The following is a 24,804-nucleotide window of genomic DNA, read 5'->3' on the forward strand; positions in this document are numbered from 1 at the left end:
CATAGTGACTACAACTTGCTGTGTATCCAACATTATCCACCCTTAGGTTTCCACCTTTCCACTGAGAGGAGAGAAATTTGTTTTACCAGATGTTTTTTAAGGCCAGGATCTGTCAATGTCATAATGGTGGATCTGTTTGTCACTAAGTTTCACAAAGGTTTTCCCTTGGTTCGAGCTCAAGTCTGTGCCTCACTCTGCTAAATGTAAAGCATTTGGTGTGATTTCACCTTGCCTAACTGACCATCCAGTGACAGAAGGAAAGCTCATGAGATTGAGGCATCTTTTCTATCAGAACCAAAGGCAGAACAAAATTGCCAGAGTTAAAGAGGAGGAGGAGGAGGAGGAGGAGGAGGAGGAGGAGGAGGAGGAGGAGGAGGAGGAAGAGGAGGAGGAGGAGGTTAACACTTTCTAAACCCTAACGATAACACATCCCTCTCTAGAATACTAATCCCCTCAGCAATGCCTCATGGAGACACAACCAAGATAATATTCCATAAGTATTTATTGAATGGTCTGGGACTATCTACTCTAGAAAAGAGAAGTCTTCAGCTGTCTTCAAATATTTAAAGAGATGTCTTATGGAAAAGAGGTTACTCAAATATGGAAGAAGATCTGTGAAATGATTGGGATTCAGGAGTTCCTGACAACGATGCAGCTCATAACTAACCCATCCATCCCTGCCTAGCCCTCTCTTTGTCTTTCCATATATTCACCACAGGGGCATCTACCCAGTGTGCTAGAGGCCTTCTTCACTTTCTCCTGACATCACAGGGGTACTAGTGGAGCCCTCTGGCTGTCCAACTTTTAGCCTTTGTCCTTGCCATGTGGCCAATCCATCTTCTCTTCCTATCATAACTCCAATTACATCTTTTACTCTTGTTCATTTTTTTTAGTTCCTCCTTGATGATACATAGCAGCCTACTAATAATTACCATGTATCTTTCCATTTCCTTCTGTGTGATACACCTTTGTAAGTCTTTGAGTATTACTGTATTTTATGTCTCACTACCACACAGAAACATTTTAAAAGATGGACTGGGGGACAGCTAGGTGGCTTGGTACATTGAGAGCCAGACCTCGAGATGGGAGGTCCTGGGTTCAAATCTGGCCTCAGACACTTCCTAGCTGTGTGATCCTGGACAAGTCACTTAACCCCCATTGTATAGCCCTTACTGCTCTTCTGCCTTAGAACCAATACACATTATTGATCTAAGATGGAAGGTAATGTTTTTGTTTTTTTGTTTTTTAAAGATGGACTGTTGTTTCCATGGGAAGGATGGAAAAATTAAGGAAGTACTGAAATTTCTTGAAGACAATCTAGTCCTTTGTGGTCCTCCTGTTCAGTTCTGGTCCCAACTCATTAGCCATGTGTTCTATAAATCCCAGATATACTTCCTTATAAATGAGTTCTCTATAGGTTGTCCTTTCAATTCCAAATCATAGTTTGGACAATAAATATTTTTCTTATACTTAATATTTTCTATGTAGATCAGCAAACTTAATTCTTTGAGAGCTTACAGACCTCTTTTGGCGGGTTCTTCAGTGTTCTTGGGTTTGATGTAACCTGTACAATGTTATCCACAAACAGGAACACTTCAAGGATTTCACTTCCCGCAGAGAGTTCACTTTCAATTTGAAATCTATGCTGAATCACCTCCATAATAATGATGAACACTTTCAGCAATCATACATATCCTGTCTTATTCCCCATTTGATGTTTATTTTCTGAAGATCATTAAATAAGGTATTTCTGCTATGTCTTCCAAGAAATATTTCATGTTTAGATATATGAATGGGATATTGTGTCATTGAAGTACTCTTGACACAAGTGACTCCATCTTGAAATTGTAATGAGCAAGACCATTCTAATTACATAGGAATATAAGCAATTTGGTTGTGTAGGTCAATAACCAGATGCTTGAAATAAGTATAAATGATTGTCTATACTGGTCAGAATGGCCAGATTTATTTAGCATAAGCTATTTACTATATCCTTGATAGTCACCTCAATGTATGATGTCAAAAAGGTATATTGCCACAAATAACCTGAGCCACCATTTAAGTCATCTAAAAATTGATTGGTTAAGTTTTTCTTCAAAGTGTGCCATACAATCTGAATTGCTACTTCTAATCTCTATAGAATATCTTTTTTTTTTCCCCTGGATCTGGATTCTAGATTCCAGAAAACCCTCATTGATAAGGGCCTGATATATTTAAGAAGAGGTACCTGACTATACCCTCATCAGAGACTAAGAAGGGTCCTATTCCCAGGAATCACTGCCTTTATCCCATCAGATCTGCCTGCTGAGTGAGATCCAGCTCCCTCAATCCCTTAGTTACCAGGTGGCCAGGTAGAAAAATGGATAGAACATGTGGCCCAGAGTCAGGAAAAAACTGTGCTCAAATCTACCCTCAGACACATACCTGCTTTGTGACCCTGAGCAACTCACTTAACTTCTGTGTGTCTCAGTTTTCTCAGCTATAAAACGGAGGATAATAATAGCACTTACCTCCCAGAGTTGTTATTAGGATCATATAAAATAATATCTGTAACATGCTTAGTTTAATGCCTGGCACATAGTAGTTTTAATTAGTAAATACTCATCTTATTAAATATATATACACTAATAAATGTTTGTTTTGTTTCTTCATCCTTAGACCTCCAGGATTCTATCATTGTTGCTGCTCTCTTGGTGGTAGTAAGATTGTGTTGGATAGCTTAAATGAGCTTGGTTGGGCTAGATATTCTTTATCATACACCTCAGGGTGCTTACATAATCCCATTGTGTATTATAGTAATCATAGAGGGCTTTTCTTCTCTATTAAATAACTGAGTAATTCAGTAAATTAAATGAAGTAACTAAGAGTGTGTATATATTGATTGAAAAAATAAAAGCAATTTATTATATTAAATCATTGATTATCTTGCCTTGCCTTCGTTTTGACTGCTCTTTTTCATATAATGCCTTCATTACGTGTAGAAGTCAATAAAGGAAGTCTAGCTAATCTCAACAGAGACAGACAGTTTGTTGGAAAAGAGTCTTTAATGTAGTATTTTGCTCTACTCAATCAAATGCTTTTTTTTCTAAATCAACAGACAATAGGAACAATGAACTTTTATGTTCACTATATCTTTCAGTCATTTGTGAGATGATATAGATGCGGACCACAGTTAAATGTCTCTGGTGAAAGCCTGCTTAATCTCTACTGTCCTCTACTACTCTCATTGAGGATGCTCTGACAATGAGAGAATGGGTGGATTAATCATCAGTTATTGATATGTTCTGTTACCATTGTTTTCTTTCTCCCTTTTTTTGCATGAACTTTTCTTTATTTTAACAAAGATTTTTCTCATTCCTCCATTATCTTGAATTTTCTTTGCATACCTTGAATATTTATTTCTCAGTTCCTCAATGATTGTGTATCCTCCAACATGAAACTTCTCTCCCCAGAAAGAAAGGTTAGGTTTGTCCTATTTGATGACAGAGGGAAGAATTTGAATTTTTAAGTTAGGCAAGGTGAAATCACTCAAGGCAGATTATTCAACCTAAGGAAAAACTTGCTATCAAGTGGTAATTTCAAAGTGAAAAAACATTGGCAGTAGATTCTCTGTTAGCAGAAATCTTCCAATGGAAACTGTTTAACCAGATATGGGAAATATTTTAGGAGACTCCAAGAGCAGATAGGTGACTCAGTGAATAGAGAGCCAAGCCTGGAGATGTGAGGTTGTAGGTTTAAATCTGGTTTCAGATACTCTCTAGCTGTGTGACCCTAGACAAGTCACTTAACCCCAATTGCCTGGTCCTTACAGCAATTCTGCCTTGGAACCAACACTTCATATTGATTCTAAGACACAAGTCAAGGGTTTAAAAAAAAGAAGATTCTTTCTTAGGTATGGGTTGCATCAGATGACTTCTGAAACCCCTTCTTACTCTGAGATTCTTTGATTGATTGAAGTGTTCAGGTCTAGATGATTTATAATCTAGGGTACTGAAAGAACTTATAAAAATGGTTTCAGAACCACTGTTGATTTTTTGGAGGAATCTTGGAAAATGGGAGAGACTGCAGATAAACTACTGCAGATAGGTAAAAAACAAATTTTTTTCCAAAAAGGAGAAAAGATAACTTTTTGTGATTGGTAATGCCCCTTTCCTATGTGCAAAGTTTTGTTTCTAAAAAGGGAAGAAAAGAACATTTATGAAAGGAAAAAATTATTAAATCCATTTGTGGAGAAATAAAATATCTTAGATAAAACATGGAAGGAGAGACACAAGTTATTCCAAGAACTAGATAAAGAACTGCCCTTTATATGAAAGTACTTATGAAAGGACCTTTGAAGGCAGAAAAATAACTAGTCACAACTCCTCAGTAACTCTCTGTCCCTGGGAATTCCTCCTTCTCTTTCTCTGATTGGAGAGGGTGAAGGGTGAACATCAGAAAACTTCTCCCAGATTATCTAAGAAGAATGTCCAGGGTGACCATCTCTCAACATTTTCCACCCAGCTGCTTTCCTCTGGACTTCATCATGCCCCCATACTGAATATCCTGCCTTCTCCTCCTCCCTTTCTAGCTTCTATTTATATGTTATATTCACCCCCCAACATATTTTGAGTTCTTTGAAGGAAGGGACAATCTTTTACATTTCTTTGTATTTCCAATTTTTACCACAGTGCTTGGCACACGTGAGGTACTTAATAAATGTTTCTTTACTGATTAAATTAAGAATGGGAACAGGATATTGTGTTCTATCAGCTCATTCGCATGTAAATTAAAAAGTTTTGACATTTATAACTGTAAGGGTTAAAAATTAAAGTGTTGGACTAAATATATAAAAATGTGGCTGCCAAAATTATTACTCAAGTCAGAATGAAATTTTATGGTAGTTTAATTACAAAAGGAGAAAGAATGAAATAAGGAAATGAGAGAGTAGGTAATTACTCCAGCCTGGTTGGAACCAGGCAGGGCTTCAGAGGCCCGAGCAAAGCGGGTAAATTAAACAAGGGTTTTAGTCATGAGGCCTCCTCCAAGAGGAGGGACCTCTCTGGAGAATAGTACCTCCAGAAAAGTCAGGAAAGGGAGTCAGCCTTTATCAGTCACCCACATGGTAGTCCTAAAGGAAAATTAAAGAGCAATCTGAGGTCCAAAGCCAGAGCTCCTTCAAGGTCAAGTTTGAAGGCAAAAGAGCTGGTCACAGGAAGTTCTTGCCACTTTTAAAGACACTTCCTTTTGTCATTTCCTGTGCCTTCCTTCTACTTTATGTGGACCAATTGCAGCTTTAGCTTTGCTTAGGACTGCCCAGGGGGCAATCAGTCGATTCTGATTCGTCACTCACTATAGTGTCACTCACAGACCTCCCCATACTTAAGGATAAGTGGGGTTTATATGCTTCTGGTGATTAAATCTAAAAAATGGGCAGGGGAGAGTTAATCCCATCTTCATATAACTTAATAACAAAATTATACATATAACACATAATATGTGTCTATGTCATACATAATGGTAACATTATATATATTATATATAAACAAAATTATAAATCAAATAACTGGGGACTAAGAAAAGATTATATAAGGGTGGTTGGGCTCATACCTGAGAAAAGATGGGCATATGAAGTTTAAACTCAAAGGCTATCTGCCAAAGATTCTTTTCATTGGTTAAGACGGATTACTCAGAACTCTAATCAGAGTTGGAAAGAGCTTGGGAGAAGAGATATCTTATTCTGGATTTCAACTTTGAAAGAGAAGATATGTGGTTCCAGATTCTTTTCCAGTCCTGAAATAAGAGAAAGATTCTGAAAAGTCAACAGGCAAAGGAACTAGTATCTTGATAATATCCCTATCCTCAGTTTACGATACCAGAGACTTCAAGATCAAGAGATATGGGACTCTTTCTCAGTGGAACTGAGATATCTTGTTCCCAGTGGAAGAGCTTATTCACTCTGTGTGTTATCTGGTATATTCTTATCTGTATACTTTTATGATTTTTGTTTGTTGTTAGCTTGCATATGTGGGTTTATTTATGGTTTGTTACATAGTTCCTTTGTGAAACTGGCATTTGGGAAAGGAAAGGAATCAGCATTTATATAGCACCCACCAGACACTGTATTAAAACTTTTTTTACAAATATCTCATTTGATCCCCACAATCTTGGGAAGAAGGGACTGTTATTACCACATTTTATAAGTAAAGAACCTGAGGTAAACAGAAGTTAAATGACTTATTTAGTGTCTGAGGGCAAATTCAAACTCAGATCCTCCTGTATCCATACTCTAAACATTTTTGGTGAGAAAGGAATCAAAACTTTGGATATATAGCTTGGGATATTCCTTCTTCATTAAGGGATAACTTCATCTTGAACCTAAAAATTGCCTCCTTTAGACTAACAATATGGGGGAGTGGGTATAGATAGATATCATTTTAGCCCAGCATCCTCCCTCTGAGGAGAGGAGAGTGGTCAGCCTTGGAGTCCAACATGCTGCTTCTCCTCCTATCTTGAAGCAAAGAAGAAAGGCAAATGGAAGAGACTCTAGGGATATTTATTCATGCCTCTCTGTGAGCCACATCTAGAAAAGACCCCCATGGACACACATATCCTACAAAAGCAAAACACAGTACATATTCCCTGTAGTTTGGAAGGTAAAGATAAATCATTGACCATGCGGAGTCTTTCATTTGAGACATTACAAGTAAGAAATTAGAAGGAGAGGAGCCAAGAAGCCAGAAGGGTCTAGAAGCCAGTAGGAAGAGACTGAGAGTAAGCTATAGAAAAAGAAGGTTTCCAAATGACTTAGCTGACCCCTTCCACTGCTTTGCTGGGAATTTGATGATTTAGAAGCTGAAACAGTTTGGTGTTGGATGGAACAAGACTTGAGCAGCCCCTAGGAGCAAATTGGCTGAGAGTGCAATCCTGTGAAGAGCTATTGGGGTTATTGCTCCCTAGTGCCATCTACAGATAAAAGGAGAAACCTCTCAGGGGTGCCTTTGTTGCCCTCCACTGCCCTCTCTGGTTTAAAAGGAAGAAACAGTGGGACCCACTTTGTAACTCTTGTGCTGTAAACCTGGCTTTGCTGGGATAAGAGGCTTAGAGATAACTGGAAAAAAGCCAACTCCTCCCGCCATTGTCAGGTAGTTGGTGGTTCTGTAGCTCAAGGGGACTGCTTTTCCCTGTAAGAGAGGAACACTTTTTTCCAGCACCCTGTGGAAGGTGACTGTGAGTTTAAAAGGGCTTCTCACTGCTTCATCGACTCAAGAGTAGCTTTCCTCAGCAGGAAAGCAGGGAGGATCAGAAAGGAAAGAGTTAGTGGGGAAGTGGCTTTATGTGGGGCAGATTGTTCTTGAAGGGACCAAGGACATCAAGTACTGTGCTGAGTGGCCCAAGGCACATGGCTTTTCCCACTCATGCTAGGTTTCTGTAAATGTATCTGCACTTTACCCCACAGACACTGCATATTGATAGAAGAGTATGACCCAGGTTTGTGAACAGACTGTTATATTATAATGTTTCTTGCTTGGGCCTTCTAAACTGAGTAAATGGTATGATTATTCTTACTTTTGTATTCTATTAAATGTTACACATATTCCTGCTTTTGTCTACTGATGAGCAAATATTTTGATTATTCCTGCTTTTGTCTTCTATAAAGTAAATGTTATGATTATTCCTGCTTTTGCCTACTGATACCTACACATTTTCTTATTCCTGTTTTGCTTGTCATTGAGTAAATGTTTTGTATTTGGGTTAATGGTGTCATAGTGACTGATTTTGAATAAAAGAGAAATCCACTGATTGGGCCTTGGAGCTGTAGTCTCAAGTAATAGGAATGTTTTCTCTGCACAATATGACTACCCCTAGAATCCTAGGAGAGGAAATTTGAGTTGTAACAAAATGACTATCCTTAGGGACCCCAGATTTGCCAGTGGGAATGCAGGCTGGGATGAGTGAACTAGTTCAGAGTAAGAATGGATGACTATGCCACATGCAGACTGTATTAAAAATCATTACAACCTTGTCTTAATACTCTGCAAAATTCTAAAATGAAATATTAAAGTGCTAGTTTAGAGCACTAAGAAGATAAAACCATGATTACTACCTAGACAAAACAGGTCTATGAAGAATGTCATACCAAACTGACCTCATATCATTGACTTTTGTGATGGAGTCATTGGACAAATTTAGTGAAGAAATGCCAGACATGGGGCATCTGAATTTCACAAAGTATTCAACAATCTCTCTATACCTTTTCTGAATTAAAAATTTTAAGATTTACTTTAGAGAAAAACTAAATCCTTGTAACAAGAAGCATGGTTGGACAAAACAAATTTCCATGTTGACCATGTCCCAAAAGGTGTTATAATAATAATAATAATTGCATTCTGCATCACCTACCTCTCCATCAGAAAGGAGGTAGCGTTCATCATTCTCGGTTCTCTGGAATTAGGGTTAATCATTGCTTTTGGTTTAAACTAAACTTTTTTTTTTTCAGAAGAGTGGTAAAGCCCAGACAGATGCAGTTAAGTGACTTGCCTTGAATCCAGGTCCTCCTGACTCCAGGCCTGGCCCCTTATCCTCTGTGCTACCTAGCTGACTCAAGACTTATCATTATTGATCTTGATAGCTATGGACTGGATGATAGCCCTGCTATGCAGATTTAGGACCAAAGTGTTGCTTAGTGACTCTTTATAAACCTGCCTAGAAGCTTCTAGCAGTGGCCCACAAAGTCTTTTGTTTGTTGCTTTGTCCTATTCCAGGATTCTTATCATCAACTTACCTGAAGATGTGAAAGGCAATCTTATCAAATCTGAATAAAAGCTAACATCTAGATAGTGCTTTAAGGTTGCAAAGCACCTTATGATTATTATCTCAGTTTATCCTCACAACAACCCTGGGAGGTAGTGCTATTAATATCACCATTTTACAGGTGAGGAAACAGAGAGAGAGAGAGAGAGAGAGAGAGAGAGAGAGAGAGAGAGAGAGAGAGAGAGATTAAATAATACAGCCAGGGTAACATAACCAATAATTCTGTCTGAGGCCACATTGGAACTCAAAGTTTTCCTGACTCCATCTCTGGTGCTCTATCCATGGTGCTACCTAGCTAAAAGCCAGGAAGCTGAGAGGATAATTAGCATCTTGGAAAACAAAATCAAGTTTTGGACAAAGTTGCTAATATCTACTAAAAAATGACCCCTTAAGCCTAAAGTAGGTGGGGGCAGCTACATGACTTAGTGGATAGAGAGCCAGGTCTGGAGACAGGAGGTCCTGGGTTCAAATATGAACTCATAAACTTCCTAGCTGTGTGACTCTGGGCAAATCACTTAACCCCAATTGCCAAGCCTTTCCTGCTATTCTGCCTTGGAATTAATACTTAATATTGTTTCTTTTTATTTGTTTCTTTTTATAATTAAAACCTTTGCCTTCTGTCTTAGAATCAATACTGTGTATTGGTTCCAAGGCAGAAAAGTAGTAAGGGCTAAGCAATGGGGGTTAAGTGACATACCCAGATCACACAGCTGGGAAGTGTCTTAATATTGATTCTAAAACAGAAGGTAAAGGTATCTAAAAAAAGATTCCAGTAGGTGACTTGTAATTAGTAGGAATAAAACTGATCTGAACTCAGGACCACCATATTCTAGAGAGAGAATAATACTGAAATAGTGATGTTTAAATATTTCTTTACAAAGCACTTAACATCACAGTCTCATTTCTTCCTCATGATAGCCTTGAGAGGGTATGTCCTATAATTATCATTATGCCCACTTAGCAGGTGAGGAAAATGGGGCTTTTAACCACATCTTTTAAACCCCCTAATTGTGTTTGTTTGCTTGTCTACTGTAGTACACCAGTAGTATCAAACTCAAATAGAAATAGGGGCCACTAATCCATCCATAAGGATCCCTGCTGGCATATTGACATATTTTAAATTTGTAATGCTATCTGTTTTATTGTATTTTTATTTATTTTGTTAAATATTTCTCAATTACATTTTAATCTTCTTCAGCTCCTTCAGTGGGTTGCTGGCACAATACCTCTGGTTGATACCTCTGGTTTACACCATACCAAAATTGTAGTGACAGCTGGGAGGAGCTGGGCCAGAGGCTTTTCTATGGGCCATAATCTTAAGAGTGAAGTGTTAATATTTCTCAAGAAGGATATGGTGAATAGGGGCCATTAGATATTTCCTCTCAGAGGAGACTTGACTAAAGTGGCTAAGACTGGTCGCTCTGACACTCAGAAAAGTACTTTGGACTTCTCTCTTCTCTTCCTTTACAATCCATGAGAGTGAAAGTGACAGATGCTCTCTCAATCTTCACTAAGGGTCAGGTTCAGTTCAGGATAATTCCTGCTTAACTTGAGAATGAAGAGCCACCCATGGGATCAGAGGTAAAGGTTCTTTTGAGTCTAAGGACCCTTTATGTGCTGACACTTTATGACTTTATGAGAAGTAATCCTGCCCTCCCCCATCTTAGAGGAAAAGTGGTTTTCTGACCTCAGTGGAGATAGGAGAGGGGAATCACACTGGAAAGTCTATCAGAATATCTGTGTTCCAGTCCTACCCTCTACTACTATCTGTGTGACTTTGGGCAAGTCATTTTCCCCTCTCTGAGCCTCAGTCCTTTCTCTATAAGAGAAGGAAGGCCAGGTAATCTCAAAACTCCCTCCCTGGAATCTGATATTGTACACTGGTGCTAGGTGTCCCCACCAAAGTCCATGGACATGTATTCATTCATGCCCCTCTTCTGACCATGCTGGGTATTGACCTGACACTAAAAGCACCAGGATATCTGGGATTCGAAAAGCAGGATCTCAGAACAAGAAGCAACTATTTCAGCCTGTACCTGGTTGCCTTATACAGAATCCCTGAATTCTGCCACACTCTGATTGAAGATCTCCAGTGATGGGAAACTCATTACCAACCCATTCCACTTTTAAATGGCTCTGATAAGAAAATGTTCTTTATGTAGATCTTGTGATATAACAATGATTTCCTACTTAAGACAGAGCAAAAGTAACAGAAAAGAGTTTAGAAGAAAGTTTACAAAATTACGTCAATTATTTACTATGGATTACTTTAGATCATAAGGCAATGCTAAACTTTAGAGATCAATAAGTTATATTATTCAAAAAAACCATTGCTGGGCCCAAGGGGGTAGGCAGGCAAACACCCTCTTCCCCTAAAGTGTCCCATTCAATTCTAGATTTGTGCATCTGGTTCAGCTTTAGGGGAGTCCAGCCTTCAATCAATGGGGCAAGGCTACCTTTCTTGGACCCTTTAGATAACTATGATTGACCCTCTCCAGTGCCCCAGCAGAAAATTTCTTAAATCTTAGATTCTGTTTCCAAAAAAGGGAGTAGAATGGTAGTGTATAATATGGATTGGGTAAAGTGCCAGTATTAATTTCCAATATACAAAAGAAATGCTAAAAGGCACAAAGCATAGCATAAATTGTCAGAATGACTAAAAACAGGATTCAGTAACTTATAAGTACTATTAAACTTTTTTGAGAGGCTAATTTTTTTAAAAAAAATATTACTTTCTTAGAATCATAAGTACTGGTTCCAAGGCAAAAGAGCAATACATTACTTGCCCAGGGTCACACAGCTAAGAAGTGACTGAAACTAAGACCTTTCCATCTCCAGCTCTGGCTCTCTTTCAATTGAGTCACCTAGCTACCCTGAAAAGCTGATTTTTGAACCTCATAGGAACATAAATTAATTTAAGGAGCTATAGAATAGGCATTCCATGTTTCACCTCAGGTCTGTACTGTCCAAACAATTCATGATCAACCCAACTACTGGGAGTCATATTCTTTGATGGAGAAATTTTCCTTGACACCAGTTGGTTCTGCCTATTAGACCCTGGATCTCTTTAACTCTCAGGGTTACTTCCTTACACGGACATGTCTACATTTCATCTACATCATGCTAATCTCTATCTCCATCTCCAGAATGATGTTCATTTACATGTTCAGGAAAAGAATCATAAAACAGAAAAGGCAGTCAAGGGCCCAGATTTCCCCACATGGGGGCAGCTGTGGAGGACAGAGTGCCCCTCACTCTCAAGGGTTTACTCTGTCCAGCACTGCCTCAGTGCAGCAGGGACACCAGTGTGTGTCTGTCCCAGAACCTGGGGCTAGGCATGGACACCTGCCAGACCCTAGTAAGTGGTAGAGGAGGCAACTGATGTCTCTGGGCTAGATCCTGTTGGGGATCCTTGGGTGTCAGAGTCAGGAATGCTGTAATAAGTATGATGTGTGTTCCTTGTCCTTCGTGCCTGGTCATTACCCCAATTCTAGCTTCCTAAGGTTGGGCTGAGGGGCCTGAGGTCAAAGATGTGGAAGAAACATGGAGAGGAAGAAGACCAGGAGCAGAGAAAAGCAAATGACAGTCGGAGGAGTGGGGACACACTTTACATGTAAATGGAACAATTTCTGAATAAAACATTTTTAGTATTTGATTTTCTGAGGGAATCTAGTCTTTAATCTAGTCCATGGAAATAGAAATGAAAAGAGATGACAGAGGGGTAGGCCTGGGCTAGGGATGTGAGAGACCACTCCCTCCACACAGGGCCCCGGTGGAGGAAGGAACCAAAGATAGAGGCAACAATGCTCCCTCCCTTCTACCATCCCTCACTCCTCCGGGTTCCTCCCCTCTCCCCCACCCCCACGTTTTAACCAGGGGAGTGGCTCAAGGAGTCCGAAAGACCTAGGGCTACCAGCCTCCCCGGGATGCTCCTGGATCTGGCCGCACTGCCTGATGACGGTTCCCCACTTTCCTGAAGCGGCCCTAAAGTGGGGTTCAACAACTGTGGGAGTGGGGATGGCTGGGGGGAAGGAAATAGCAAACCACGTGACCAGAGACCCTCCCCCTTTGGCGTTCTTACGACGCCCCCAGGCCCCTCATTTTGGGAGCGGGGCACCCCTCCCCGAGCCCCCTCCCCAAGTCTTCAGGGAATAAAAGAGTGGGGAATGAAAAGACTTTGGCAAACGCTCCACCCTCAAAGGACAAGTGGGTGCCCCTTCCCAGTTCCTCCCCTATCTCTGTTCTCCGCCCCGACCCCGCGGCTCCGGGGAGATGGGGGCGGGGCGGGGGGGGCGGAGCCGGTAACAAAGAGGGAGACAGAGACGGAGGAAGAGAGACACAAAGAGGGGGAGACAGAGACTGACAGAGACAGGGACACACATTGGGCGGGGGTGCAGGCGTGGGACAGGGATTCCGGCCCCGGGGAGGCCCCCAGCGGTGAGGAAAGCAGAGGTGGTCCAAGCCTGGCCTGGCGCGCCCCGGGTGATGGTCGCCGGGTCCGAAAGGAGGCGCCACTAGTGCGGGGTGAGGGGGGCGGGGCCGGGGTCAGCTGCTGGGGTCGGGGGACCAGGGGGTGCCGAGGGCTGGACACCTGGCCATGCTGCTGCTCGCGGCGGCGCCGCCGCTGCTGCTGGTCTTGCTGCTGTGCCGAGGTCGCGCCGGACAGGTAAGGTGGGACCCCCAGAAGCGACCCAGGGGCGTAGGGGCCCGGGGACACTGCGCTTTCTATCCAGATTGGGGGGGGGCCGCGCCGTGGGACGAGAGGCTTCCGGCCTCGCCTGCCCCCTATACATACTCAGCGCCCCCATCCCTCTCGAGCAAGGTGGGACCCTCAGGCCTGAATCTGGGGGGAAACTTTAAGCTGGCCAGGGGTAGGGCAGGACGGCTGGGGGCTTCGTCCACAGCGCCCCCCACCCCAGTGCCTGGAGTCTGGAAAAGGGGCGGGGGCTCACGTGTCAGCGTGAGTGACTGTGACTGTGCGTGGGTGAGTGTGTGAGAGAGGCTGTCAGCTGTGTCTCCATGCCTGCCTGCATGCGCTCACACCCCTCAGGCTCACTCACGGGCAGGCAAACCCTCGAGTACTGGCCTAAACTCCGGCACCCACTGAAGACGGACACACTCAGGCCCAGGGGAAGCAACACCCTCGCAAGTACCCAAGAGTAACCTCCCACATTTCAAATGACTTTAAGGTTTCCAAAGGGTTTTCTCTACATTATCTCCTTTGAGCCTCATAACAACCCTGTGAGGTTGGTATTATTTGCCCCATTTTACAGATGAGTCAACTGAGGTTTTGAGAGATTAATTCCAAATGCCTATAGTCACATAACTAATAAGTGAGAAAGGCAGAATGCAAACTCAATTCTCTCCTGAATCCAAGTCCTGCGTTCACACCATATTCCTTAAACTTTTTTTAATCTCCTGATTTGGACATAACACTTGCCAGGCCTGGGAGAGATAGAAAGTTTAGATAGGATATGGTTCTCTGCTCTTATGAAACTCACAGTCTAGTAATCGTGATAAGATCAATAAAAGAGCTTCACAACCCAAGACCATGTCAGGACCGAGGGGTAAAGTCATTTAAGTGATGGGCAATATCAGGATGGACTTCCTGCAAGAAGTGGCCTTTGAAGAATGGGTAAGAGTTTAACAGGTGGAGAGGAATGGGCATTTCAGGTATATGGAACAATGTGAAAAGACAGTGGTTCAAATTGGCTGAAGCAGAGTACAGTTCTTAGAATAGAATCATATGAAATAAGGTTTGAAAAGAAAGGTGAATCCAGATTTGGATGCCATGTTAGAGTTTGAACTTTGCTCCAAGAGCAGAGCTCTGACCAGAACTCTGCTCAAGAGATATTAGACTGTTGGTCTTAAGGCTATCTAAATGATGGAACCAAATGGAGAAAAGTCAGGCAAACCTGTTTGGATGCTGTTGCAATTGTCCAAGTGAGCAGAAATGAGGGCCTTGTATTAGGATGGCAGCAGTGGGAATGGAAAGGACTGAAGAGATGGAAAAGATTTTATGAAAATAGAATTAACTGGACATAACTGGACGTAGCTACTGATTGCCTTTGAACGGTAAAGAAGGAGGAAGAACAAAGGGTAACTTCCAGGTTAAGTGCATGAGGGACCAGGTGAAGAGTGATTTCAAGGACAATAGTAAAGTGAAGGACTGGAGGAGAGCAGGTTTTCAGAAAAGAATCATCAGGTCAGTTTAAGACACTTTTGAGTGTGAAATGCTAGCGGGACAAGCAGGTAGAAATGCCCATTTGGAGGTAGTTGCAGAGGTGAGTGGCACTCAAAAGAGAAATCTAGATAGAGATGAATGAATCTGAGGGTCATCTTCATAAAGGTGCTAGGCAAAATGAGCTGGGAATGACCACATGGGATTCTGAAGGGGGAAACTGGGCAGGGCAAGCAGTGGGATGGAGGAGGAAGGGATAGGACTAGAGAAAAGAGTTCTGAGTTTGAAAATACGTACCTTGAGGGACTTAGAAGAGCATGGGGACCTTTTTCTCCACAAATGTACTCCCACACACATTCCCACCATTACACATCCATCTATCCGTACTCAGACACCTTCCTACACATACTCACACTTGCATGCATACATACAGGAGCCCAATCTCACACAGTCAAAATTTCCCACTCACAGTCTCACAGTGTGTCAGGTAGAGAGGAAAGAAGAGAAGAGGATTCTTGTTGTGGAGTGACTATAGAGACTTCTAGTGAGTCAACATTCCAGATCATAGGTTCATAAATTTAAAATGGGAAGAGATGTTAAAGATCATTTGCTTCAACATCATCATTTTACAGATGGAGAAACTGAGACCAAAAAAGGTTAATGATTTGTCAAAGGTAGTGTGCTACAGAATCAGGAGTCAAACCCATCTCATCTAATCCCAAACATAGTTTTCATTCCATGTATTTTGGGGCTGCTTCTCCTCAGTTTCAACAGTGCATCCTTCAGGAACCTCTTAGTCTCCTAAAGACCTATATTCAGAGAATGGTAATAAAGAGTCCTTAGGATTTCATTTGCATGGTCAGAATGATGAACCTTAAATTCCACAGCTTTTGGAAATTCCCACTCTCCTGCCTCCTATCTATAGTGCCATTTTCTGGAGAGTTAATATGGGTAAATACAATACTTTCTTTCCATAGGGTTCTGCTCATTCTTACTGGTTTGTATGGTCTTAGGGTCACTATAGAAGCCCAGAAAAATGGGTTTAGAGGGGAGAATCCCAGAAGGGTAGCTGTCCACTTTGATGATACAGGGTAAGAAGCAAGGGCCTGGAAAGAAACTGACAGAGGAAAACAATAATAGAGACTATCCTAAAAAAAAATGATACCAGAAGCCAAGCCTTGTCTCTGGAAGCCTTGCTGACCCTCCCAAAGGCCACCTCAGGTTTTCATGCACACAAATGAAGGAAGAACCTCCTTGAGACTTCTGGGTTGGCCTCTGACCCCTTGTCCCTACTCCATCTCTGTTCCAAAACTGAATCCCCAGAGGGACAACATGGACTGATTCCTCAGGGATTTGTTAGATAGAGGGAATATGTTTGGGGGCTGGGGGCCAGCCTCAACTCTGTTTGGGTTGGAGCAAAGTGGACAAGAGGGAATTATTTGTAGTAAAGTAAGTAAGGTGAGGTAAGTAGGAAGGTAAGAGGCTCAGAGGGTGGGAGAGCACAGGGTCAGGAACAATGCCTGGCATTTTGTAGGCAATTAATAAATGCTTATTGACTGATTGAATAAGGTCAATTTAGCTCAAAGGGGAGAAAAACTAGGGGAGGAAAGGGCAAGAACAGAGTCAGTGTAGATGAATGAGACCCAAAGAGGAAGAAGGTCAGTGGAGAAGAAGAGAAGCCAATTTGAGTGGACATGGGGTCACTGAGGGGGAGGACAAGGGTCAATCAATGGGAGCCAGCACTGGGGCAGTGAGTGAGTGGTGAACTACTAAATCCACCCAGAGGATGCATTTATAGCTATAGCCACAAGGTGTCACTCCCAAACCACAGAAAATTGCTTCTTTTCCCCAACCTCCCTGCCCATTTCCATCAATTCTGTCTCTGTACACTCATTCAGCCAGGGTCCTGGCCCTGCTCCTCAAGGTCACAAGCCTCCAAATTTGGGTCATTCTTATTGACATGTGGCCTGAGTCCTTGTGGCAATCTCTAGTCTCAGTGGGTGGGGAAAGGGCAGGTTTTGGACTGAAAAGGGGTTTGGATGCTTGGAGTCATCCCCATTACCTACATCCTTTTGTTCTTCTTTCCACCACATGCTGTAGGTAAAACTCCCTTCAGAAGGAGAGAAGAATGTGTGAGGGGGAAGCTAAGTGGCTCAGTGGGTTGAAAGCCATACCTAGAAAGGGGAGGTCCTGGGTTCCAATCTGACCTCAGACACTTCCTAGCTTGTGACCCTGGGAAAGTCACTTAACCCCTATTGCCTAGCTCTTACCACTTTTCTACCCTAGAACCAGTACATAGTATTGATTCTAAGGTGGAAGGTAAGGGTTTAAAAAATAAAATATGTGTGTGTTCGTGTGTGCTCGTGTGTGTGTGTGTGTGTGAGAGAGAGAGAGAGTCACACACACACACACACAGATAGAGACAGAGACAGAGACAGAGAGAGATCAGAAACAGAGTATGAGGAGTGGTAAGCCTTATATCGGGTCATCTCATAAACTTGGTTATTATAAGGACATTTTCTTCTGAACTGAATAACCCAGCACCTCTTTTCCCCTTTCCCCTCCTTATTTTCCTCCTCTAGAGGCAGGGAGGAGGATCTTGGTGGGGGAACCTGATTCAGTTTGGTATGGTAAAAGATGCATGAGATATTTGAGAAGAGAGACATTTCCATTAGAGAATGTGTTCAGAGAACACTTCAGGGAGGAGGTGGTACCTGAATTAGATATTTAAAGGAGGAAATAAGTCCCACAGATGGAGAGATTGAGAAAGGCCAAAGTGTAGGGTAACACTATGAGGAAAACCATTTCGGCAGGAAAGAATAAGACTAGGTCAGGCAGAAGAAATAAAACAAAATCAGAGATTGGCAAGTAGCCCTCTTTGGCTAGCACACAGAATATGTTGGAATGCAGGGGAGCTCATACAGAAAAGGATGCCCTTATTCAAGGTAAGGTGGCGGTTTAATACAGTGGAAAGAACTTTGGGTAACCAGAGGGCCAGAATTAAAATCCTACCTCTGATAATTACTACCTGTGTGACTTTGGGTAAGTCCCTTCATTTCCCTGGGCCTCAGTGTCTTCATCTATGAAATGAGAAAGTTGAATTAGATGGCCTCTGAGGACCCTTCCAGCTCCAGAGCTGTTATTCCATGAATACTTTCTGGATCTTTTTTCACTAAAAATTATAGCTAACAAGTCCCCACATGCATTTACCTTTAACAATTAGCTAGAGGACAGAATTACTTCAAAGTGAAGTCGCAATAAAACAGTTCTATAAACATGGAATGCATGTGGAAGCACACACAAGTAGAGAATACTTGTGATCAGAGAATATATATATATATATGTGGGTATATATAGAAATACATAAATGTGTGCATGTACATATACACAGACATGTAGGAAATATATGTGGCCAGGGTATATGCATAGAGAGGCAAGTAGTGCCTGACAGTGTAGGTCTACTAATGTTTTTTATCACACTACTTCCGAATAAACCTACTCATTTCTAGATTCTGTTAAATGCATATTCTTTTCTAGTAGCATTGTCTCTGCCAAACACTGCTCTTCAGGACATATTCTCGGCTAGTTGCTACTCTGCTTGTCCCATACTTTCTGTTACCTGCTGGTAAGCACAAATTCTCTGAGTCCGTGGTTATTTCTGCTTCCAGCCCTCTACTTCAGTTAAAGTCTTTGACTACTGTGCTTTCTCTTCCTCATAAAAAAAAAAGTGGGTTCTGCCATACTCTTAATTGAAAGTCCTAAAGCTTTCAACAGCTCTTTTAGAAAAAATAGCAATACTATACCCTACCACAGGACCAGCAAACTGAGGTGTGGATGTGGGAACTTTTTTGGCTAAAAGGTCTTGCATCTCCAGCAAAGGTTCTTTGCTGCAAGTGCCAGATCAGAGGAACTCCTGGCTATCTTACAGATATATTTTCTTTGGATTGAACTTCCTAACTTGGACTTGCCTCTAGGGACAAATAAGTGGTCTGGAACAAAGGCAAAGAGACAAAGCTGAACCTAGGAAGCAAAATAGCCATCTCGGTCACCTAGCCTTATTTTTTCTTTTATTGTATATATAGTATATGCATGTGTGTGTGTGTGTGTGTATATATATATATATATATATATATATATATATACATATTTGTGTGTACACAAATCAGATCTAGAGTCTTCCCTTCTATCCATTCACAATGAACATTTTGCAAATTATATATGAATACTGGGGTGTCCTTAATAAAAAAAAACACCCAGAACTGAGCATGTCACCTAGTTCATATAATTAACCCAACTAGGATACATGGTCTCAGTACAAGGCACATGTGGGTACCTAAAGCCTAGGTTCAAAATTAGAATTGAATGCCTCTAGCAATGGTAAAAGTACCAAATACACTAGGCACCATGCAATACATGATAGCATATGAAAGCAAGTTGCAAAAAATAAAATAAAATAAAAGAGTTGCCTGTGTATGATAGTCCCAATATCTACCAGTTTGTCCCCTCCACTTCTTGATGGGGATGAGTTTTCCCTAAGGTATGGCAGCATGTTCCTGGAACCTGATTGGGTCTCTGCCTCCCTTACCACAGCTTCCTGACCATCGAAGGACATAAAAAGCCCTCCCCCCCTCAGCAGAGCCAGCTCCCCTCTGACTGGTGGATGTCTGAAGACCCTCTGAATCACCAGACCCAGTGCTGCTAACCAGACAGATTTTCATATGGAGATGGCTTGGGTAGGGAGAGACTAGTGGGGAACTTCTATAGATGTTATGCCTCATTTCATCCCAGAATCAAACCTAAATTAACAAGTGTACCACTGTCAGGCCCACCGCCAACAATAGAGTAACCAAATACAGGTCGCCTGCAGAAATAGCATGCAATAGAACACGCAGAACACTACATACTCGAATATATATTAAAGACATATTTCAACCATACATGAAAATATTATATATCAGTATCATGTTCATATTAATAGACCCTACTATGACAGCAGAAACATATTGTATAGCAAAATCTATTTCATATCCAACACATAAGAATGTAGATTATGGTGTGAAGGATTAAGAATGGACTCATGATTTCCTAGGTATAGGGAACTCTCATGTCAAAAAATTTCCTCTACCAATGCAGGTCAGGACATTCTCTGCAAATTATAGTCTTGGAGAGCTACCTAGAGCACTGAGAGATTAAATCATCTCCCAGGGTCACCTGGCAGAAGCAAGTCTGGAACCCAAATTTTCTTGGCTTTGAGGCCAGATTTCTTTGCCATGCTATCATTCTGCCTCTCAGTTACATACAAAGCACGCATCATATACACTCCATCAATGAGCTTTGTCTGGCCACATAAGTAATTGCTTCTCCCCAGCTTCCTGAAGCATCATAATTAGGCTTGATCACTAGCCAAATAGGTCTGGCACTTTTCCTGTGATGTCTTGAGTTTTTAGATGTCCCAGAGCATCTTTAAGCACCCAGAGACCTGTTGGCCTGCAGTCCCAATCCTACAGAAGAGGATGGTTGAAAGGAGATGTCTCTAGGTTCAGCCCAATCCTATTTTCTGAAGAGAGGACTCTATTGAGCCAGGACAGACGTTAACATCTGGTTGGCAATAAGGCACAATTCCTTCCCTGCCTGAAACATCTGATCTATTCTCTAGTCCTATCTATTATCAGTCTCTCTTGAATTGGTGAGCAGAACCTTCTCAAAATCCTCTTACCTGGTTGTCCATTAATTCTTTTCACTTGTTCCCTAGGAAGTTGACTAATTGTCCAGTAGACAATATATGGTCGCAATACATTGTATTTGTAGGACCCTCACTATTCTTAGGAGTTGTTCTTTAAATAATAGAGTTGTCCATCCTCTCAACTATGGTAGGTTATGGTGACTTTCCATAAGTCAAATATCTTGTACACTGTCTACACATCAAGGTTTCTTAGTGGAATCCTCTTGAAGGTCTTGGCAGTGAACTGTGATGAACCTGATCACTATGTCATGGTGTGTTTCCATCCAAAATCTTCTGAGCTAAACTCAGAGACAAGTGTTAGAGGCCTCTTTTATTTATTTATCTATTTAAAACCCTTACCTTCCTTTCTTGGAGTCAATACTGTGTATTGACTCCAAGGCAGAAGAGTGGTAAGGGCTAGGCAAAGGGGGTCAAGTGACTGGCCCAGGGTCACACAGCTGGGAAGTGTCTGAGGCCATATTTGAACCTAGGACCTCCCATCTCTAGGCCTGACTCTCAATCCACTGAGCTACCCAGCTGCCCCCCCCCCCAGCGGCCTCTTTTAGCTCATCTCTTAGTTAAGAAATGAAAGACAGAGAGAGGAGGGAGGGGAGGAGAGAGAGAGAGGGAGAGAGGAGAGAGAGAGAGAGAGAGAGAGAGAGAGAGAGAGAGAGAGAGAGAGAGAGAGAGAGAGAGAGAGAGAGAGAGAGGTGTGCTGCTTGGGAGACTTTACATATTCTCCCTCTTCTGAGACTTCATAGCAGAAATCCATAGGCATAGCCATTCCTATTAGCATTGTGTGTGTTGCCTACATGCACATGCACATACACACACAAAGTTCATGTATTGCCTCTACCAAGATGTTTTATCAGGACTCAGAATATCTAGTATGTTTAGCAATGTACAACTAAAACATCTAGGGTGTGGATTTCCTTGGGGATGGTAAAGTGTAGTTCTGGATTTCTTAGTTCCTACCAAAAATCAACTTTTCCTTTAATAGTTTGCTACCAAAGTCTCTTCTTTGGTCAGAGTTGATTTTGGAATGGAATCTATAAACAGGCAAATGGTTCTCCCAAAAGACTTTATAAGCTTTCTGATACTTGGTGAGGTATGCTGGCAAAATGGTCAGGAAATACTAAGATGTAGCTTATGTTCTCACCTTCTGCTTCTAGAGTTTTGTTTTTTTTTTAAGTTAGTGTTTGCAATTTGCAATAGTTTATTAACATTTATATTCTTTAATTTGTAGCTGGTAACACTTTTTTTTGGTAGAGTGTTTTCTTTGAACATAATGAACACAAGTTTTAAACATCTTAATGATGTATATCCTCATCTTGGGTTAGTAAATTCGACTTTTAGGTTCTCCCTTGACCCACATACCTAGCAGAGTCATCATGTAATGTTTTCATGGCCATAAATCAGAATGGTTGGATGGCCTCAATTGCTTCCTGGTACCATGTCTGGGATCAGTTACAGTCTGATTCAACATTCTTAACTTCTGCCCTTGAATCAGTCCTTATAGGTACTGAGCCTTGAGTTCCTTTAGTTCATTTCCTTACTTCTTGACTTGCATAACTCCTTGAAGTCCTTTGTTATAATCATCAGAGAAAAAGAGGATTGGTTCAATGATATAAGGCTCATCATATCATATGCATTTATGGTACATTCTCTAATAGAAATCTCCCAGATTCTTAGACATGCTTCCATTTGACTGTAACCCAGATCCTTGGGCATCATAGATAGCCTATATCTCTTCAACCAGTAGCACTATACCTTCAGTGTCCCTTGGCCCTCAGTTCTGAACAATCCTATGCACCTCAGTCTTCCCTGGTAGATATATTCAACTAATGGCCAACTAGTGATGCTACTTGTATATCATAGACAGTATTGGTGCTGCTCAAAAGGTACTGTAGATCTGTGAATTATTGTCCATTCACTTGATCTTTAGCACTATACATATGGTATTTGATAACCCATTTCAAAATTAAGAATTCCAATTTGTATATGAGATAACAAGTCTTATTGTTGCTATGTACTCTGATGGCAAATGCCATTGGTTTCTGATAATAGTCTTTCTCTTGGTTTTGAACCGTCCCCATTTCTGCCAGTCTAGCATCTAGATGCTAGATAGAGAGCTTTTTTGGGTCTGCATAGGTTAATAGTAATGCATGCATGAGGCAGCAAGCCATATCTTTAAAAATTTATATATATTTGCCAATTTAACAATCTCAGAAGGATTTGAAAGAGTTCAAAAGAAATTGACCTTCCATGTCCTCCTGCTAATAGTTCTCCTCAATCACATATTTACAAGTGAGATCATTCAGTGGCTTAGCAAAAGCAGAATAGTGCTTTATAAATTTGTAATAACAGCCACCAAATCTTAGAAAAGTCCTTAAGTCTCAAAGATTCTTTGGATGTGGCCGATTGAGGACCACTTCTATCTTCTCTCCCTGAGTACAAATTCCTTGCTGAGATATTGTGATCCACATACTTGACCAAGGCTTGGCAAAACTGGTTTTTGGCAATGGTGGTTACTAGAAGAATGTGACTAGTAGAATGCTCTTTGAGGGCAGGCATGGTTTTGATTTTTGTCTTTGTATCTCCAATTCTGGTTTCAAAAGCAAAAAGGTTGAGAATCCCTGCCCTTAAGGAGTTTACATTCAAATGGGGAAGAGAAGTGTTTTCATACATGTATGTGTGTGTGTGTGTGTGTGTGTGTGTGTGTGTGTGTATGTAGAGGAGTAGTAAGCTGAATATTAAGGTTTGGAAAATTACTGTAATGACAGGAAGACATAAGACTAGCCTTTCCAGTGACTATGGTGTGTATTAATTTGATTATGATCCCAGATGAGATGGGAAGCAGAAGGTATACATTGGATTTCGAGGTAAATGATAAGAAAATGATCAGGGAGCCAAATGAAGCGAATTGGACAGACCCAGCATCATCTGTGGGTGGTAGAGTATCCTGTTCACGCCCAGTTAAGCATTTTAGCTTATTTGGTGACAATCTTTTTCTATTTGTTATAATTTCAGATTATCTAAGAAATCTTTCTGTTTAGAGAGATGGTAGTGATGTATTTACAAGCTCTTTCTAACTGCCATTGATTGTCAGGAGTCTGAATGCCTGACAGCTTGGGGCAATTGACAAAAAACCAACAACAACTGAGTAGGGTCTCCCTAATTATATCTGTGTGTGGTAACTTCACATTTCCCCAAATCTCTTATGCCTTCCTTCAATGTTTATATAATGTTCTTATTCCTATCATACTCAGAGTCAACTCCTGAAAATGAAGTATTCTTTATATTTTTATGTCTATTATTTCACCAGGCTTTTCTAAAGTTTTGGCTCCCATTTTATTCAAATCTTAGTTAAAATTTTATTTAGAAGTAAAATAATGCAGATTGCAATCATTCAGGTACAGTGCCATATAAAAATAAAACTGGTAGGAATGACTAGGTTGTTCAGTGGTTAGAGAGCCAGACCCAGAGTCAGGAGGACCTGAGTTCAAATGTGACCTCAGACACTTCCTAACTGTGGGATCCTGGGCAAGTCACTTAATCCCAATTGCCCAGCCCTTACTGCTCTTCTGCCTTAGAACTTAGTATCAATTCTAAGACAGAAGGTAAGGGTTTTGAAAAAATATTAAAATAAAATAAAAACGGTAAAGCTGATAACAAATGCATGCAAACATCTTGCCAAGAAACAATGACAACTGAAAATTGCTCACCAACAATTTACATATTACAAGGTAAGGAGAATATCACCCAATTCAATGTCTGCTACAATGGAGCAGCAATGTAATCAAAGTCTTGATACTACTATTAACTTCAAGCACTAGTGATTAACAGAAAAGCAATACTACTGTAGGCAAGAAACATGATGCATTGATAATCAATTGCATTCAAAAGCATAATTCCTTGGAAATTTCGAGGCATACAATGGGTCAATCATAAGAAAAGAGAATCCCAAGGGGAAGATATCAAAATCTAGCCCTGATAGAAACAATTCCAGTGAAGAAACAATAAAATATATTTCAAAATGAGTCTTAGAGGAAAAAATATTTTTTGCAAAAAAAAAAAAGCCAAAAAAACCCCTTCACTATTATTCAGC

General features: G+C 41.1%; 1 protein-coding gene and 1 long non-coding RNA gene across 3 annotated transcripts in view; one reads left to right on the forward strand and one right to left on the reverse strand.

The window, feature by feature from the left end:
• Window positions 1–3,025: 3,025 nt before the first annotated feature.
• Window positions 3,026–13,740, reverse strand: LOC103097512 (uncharacterized). 2 transcript variants are annotated; one of them, XR_465577.3, is made up of 3 exons: window positions 13,589–13,740; window positions 5,590–5,772; window positions 3,026–3,472 (listed from the first exon to the last, which is right to left on the reverse strand). It is a non-coding gene; the product is annotated as an uncharacterized LOC103097512 (long non-coding RNA). The 2 variants fall into 2 exon arrangements; XR_465576.3 differs by having other exon boundaries at window positions 13,385–13,739.
• The window catches only part of OLFM2 (olfactomedin 2), a 58,547-nt gene continuing 46,793 nt past the window's right edge, over window positions 13,051–24,804 (forward strand). The window contains exon 1 of the mRNA XM_007488581.2: window positions 13,051–13,459. Within this exon, the coding sequence (XP_007488643.1) occupies window positions 13,391–13,459 (69 nt within the window). The 5' untranslated portion in view covers window positions 13,051–13,390. The remainder of the gene's footprint in view (window positions 13,460–24,804) is intronic.

This window comes from Monodelphis domestica, chromosome 3 (genome assembly GCF_027887165.1).
Source record: "Monodelphis domestica isolate mMonDom1 chromosome 3, mMonDom1.pri, whole genome shotgun sequence".
In the NCBI taxonomy this organism is placed as follows: domain Eukaryota; kingdom Metazoa; phylum Chordata; class Mammalia; order Didelphimorphia; family Didelphidae; genus Monodelphis; species Monodelphis domestica.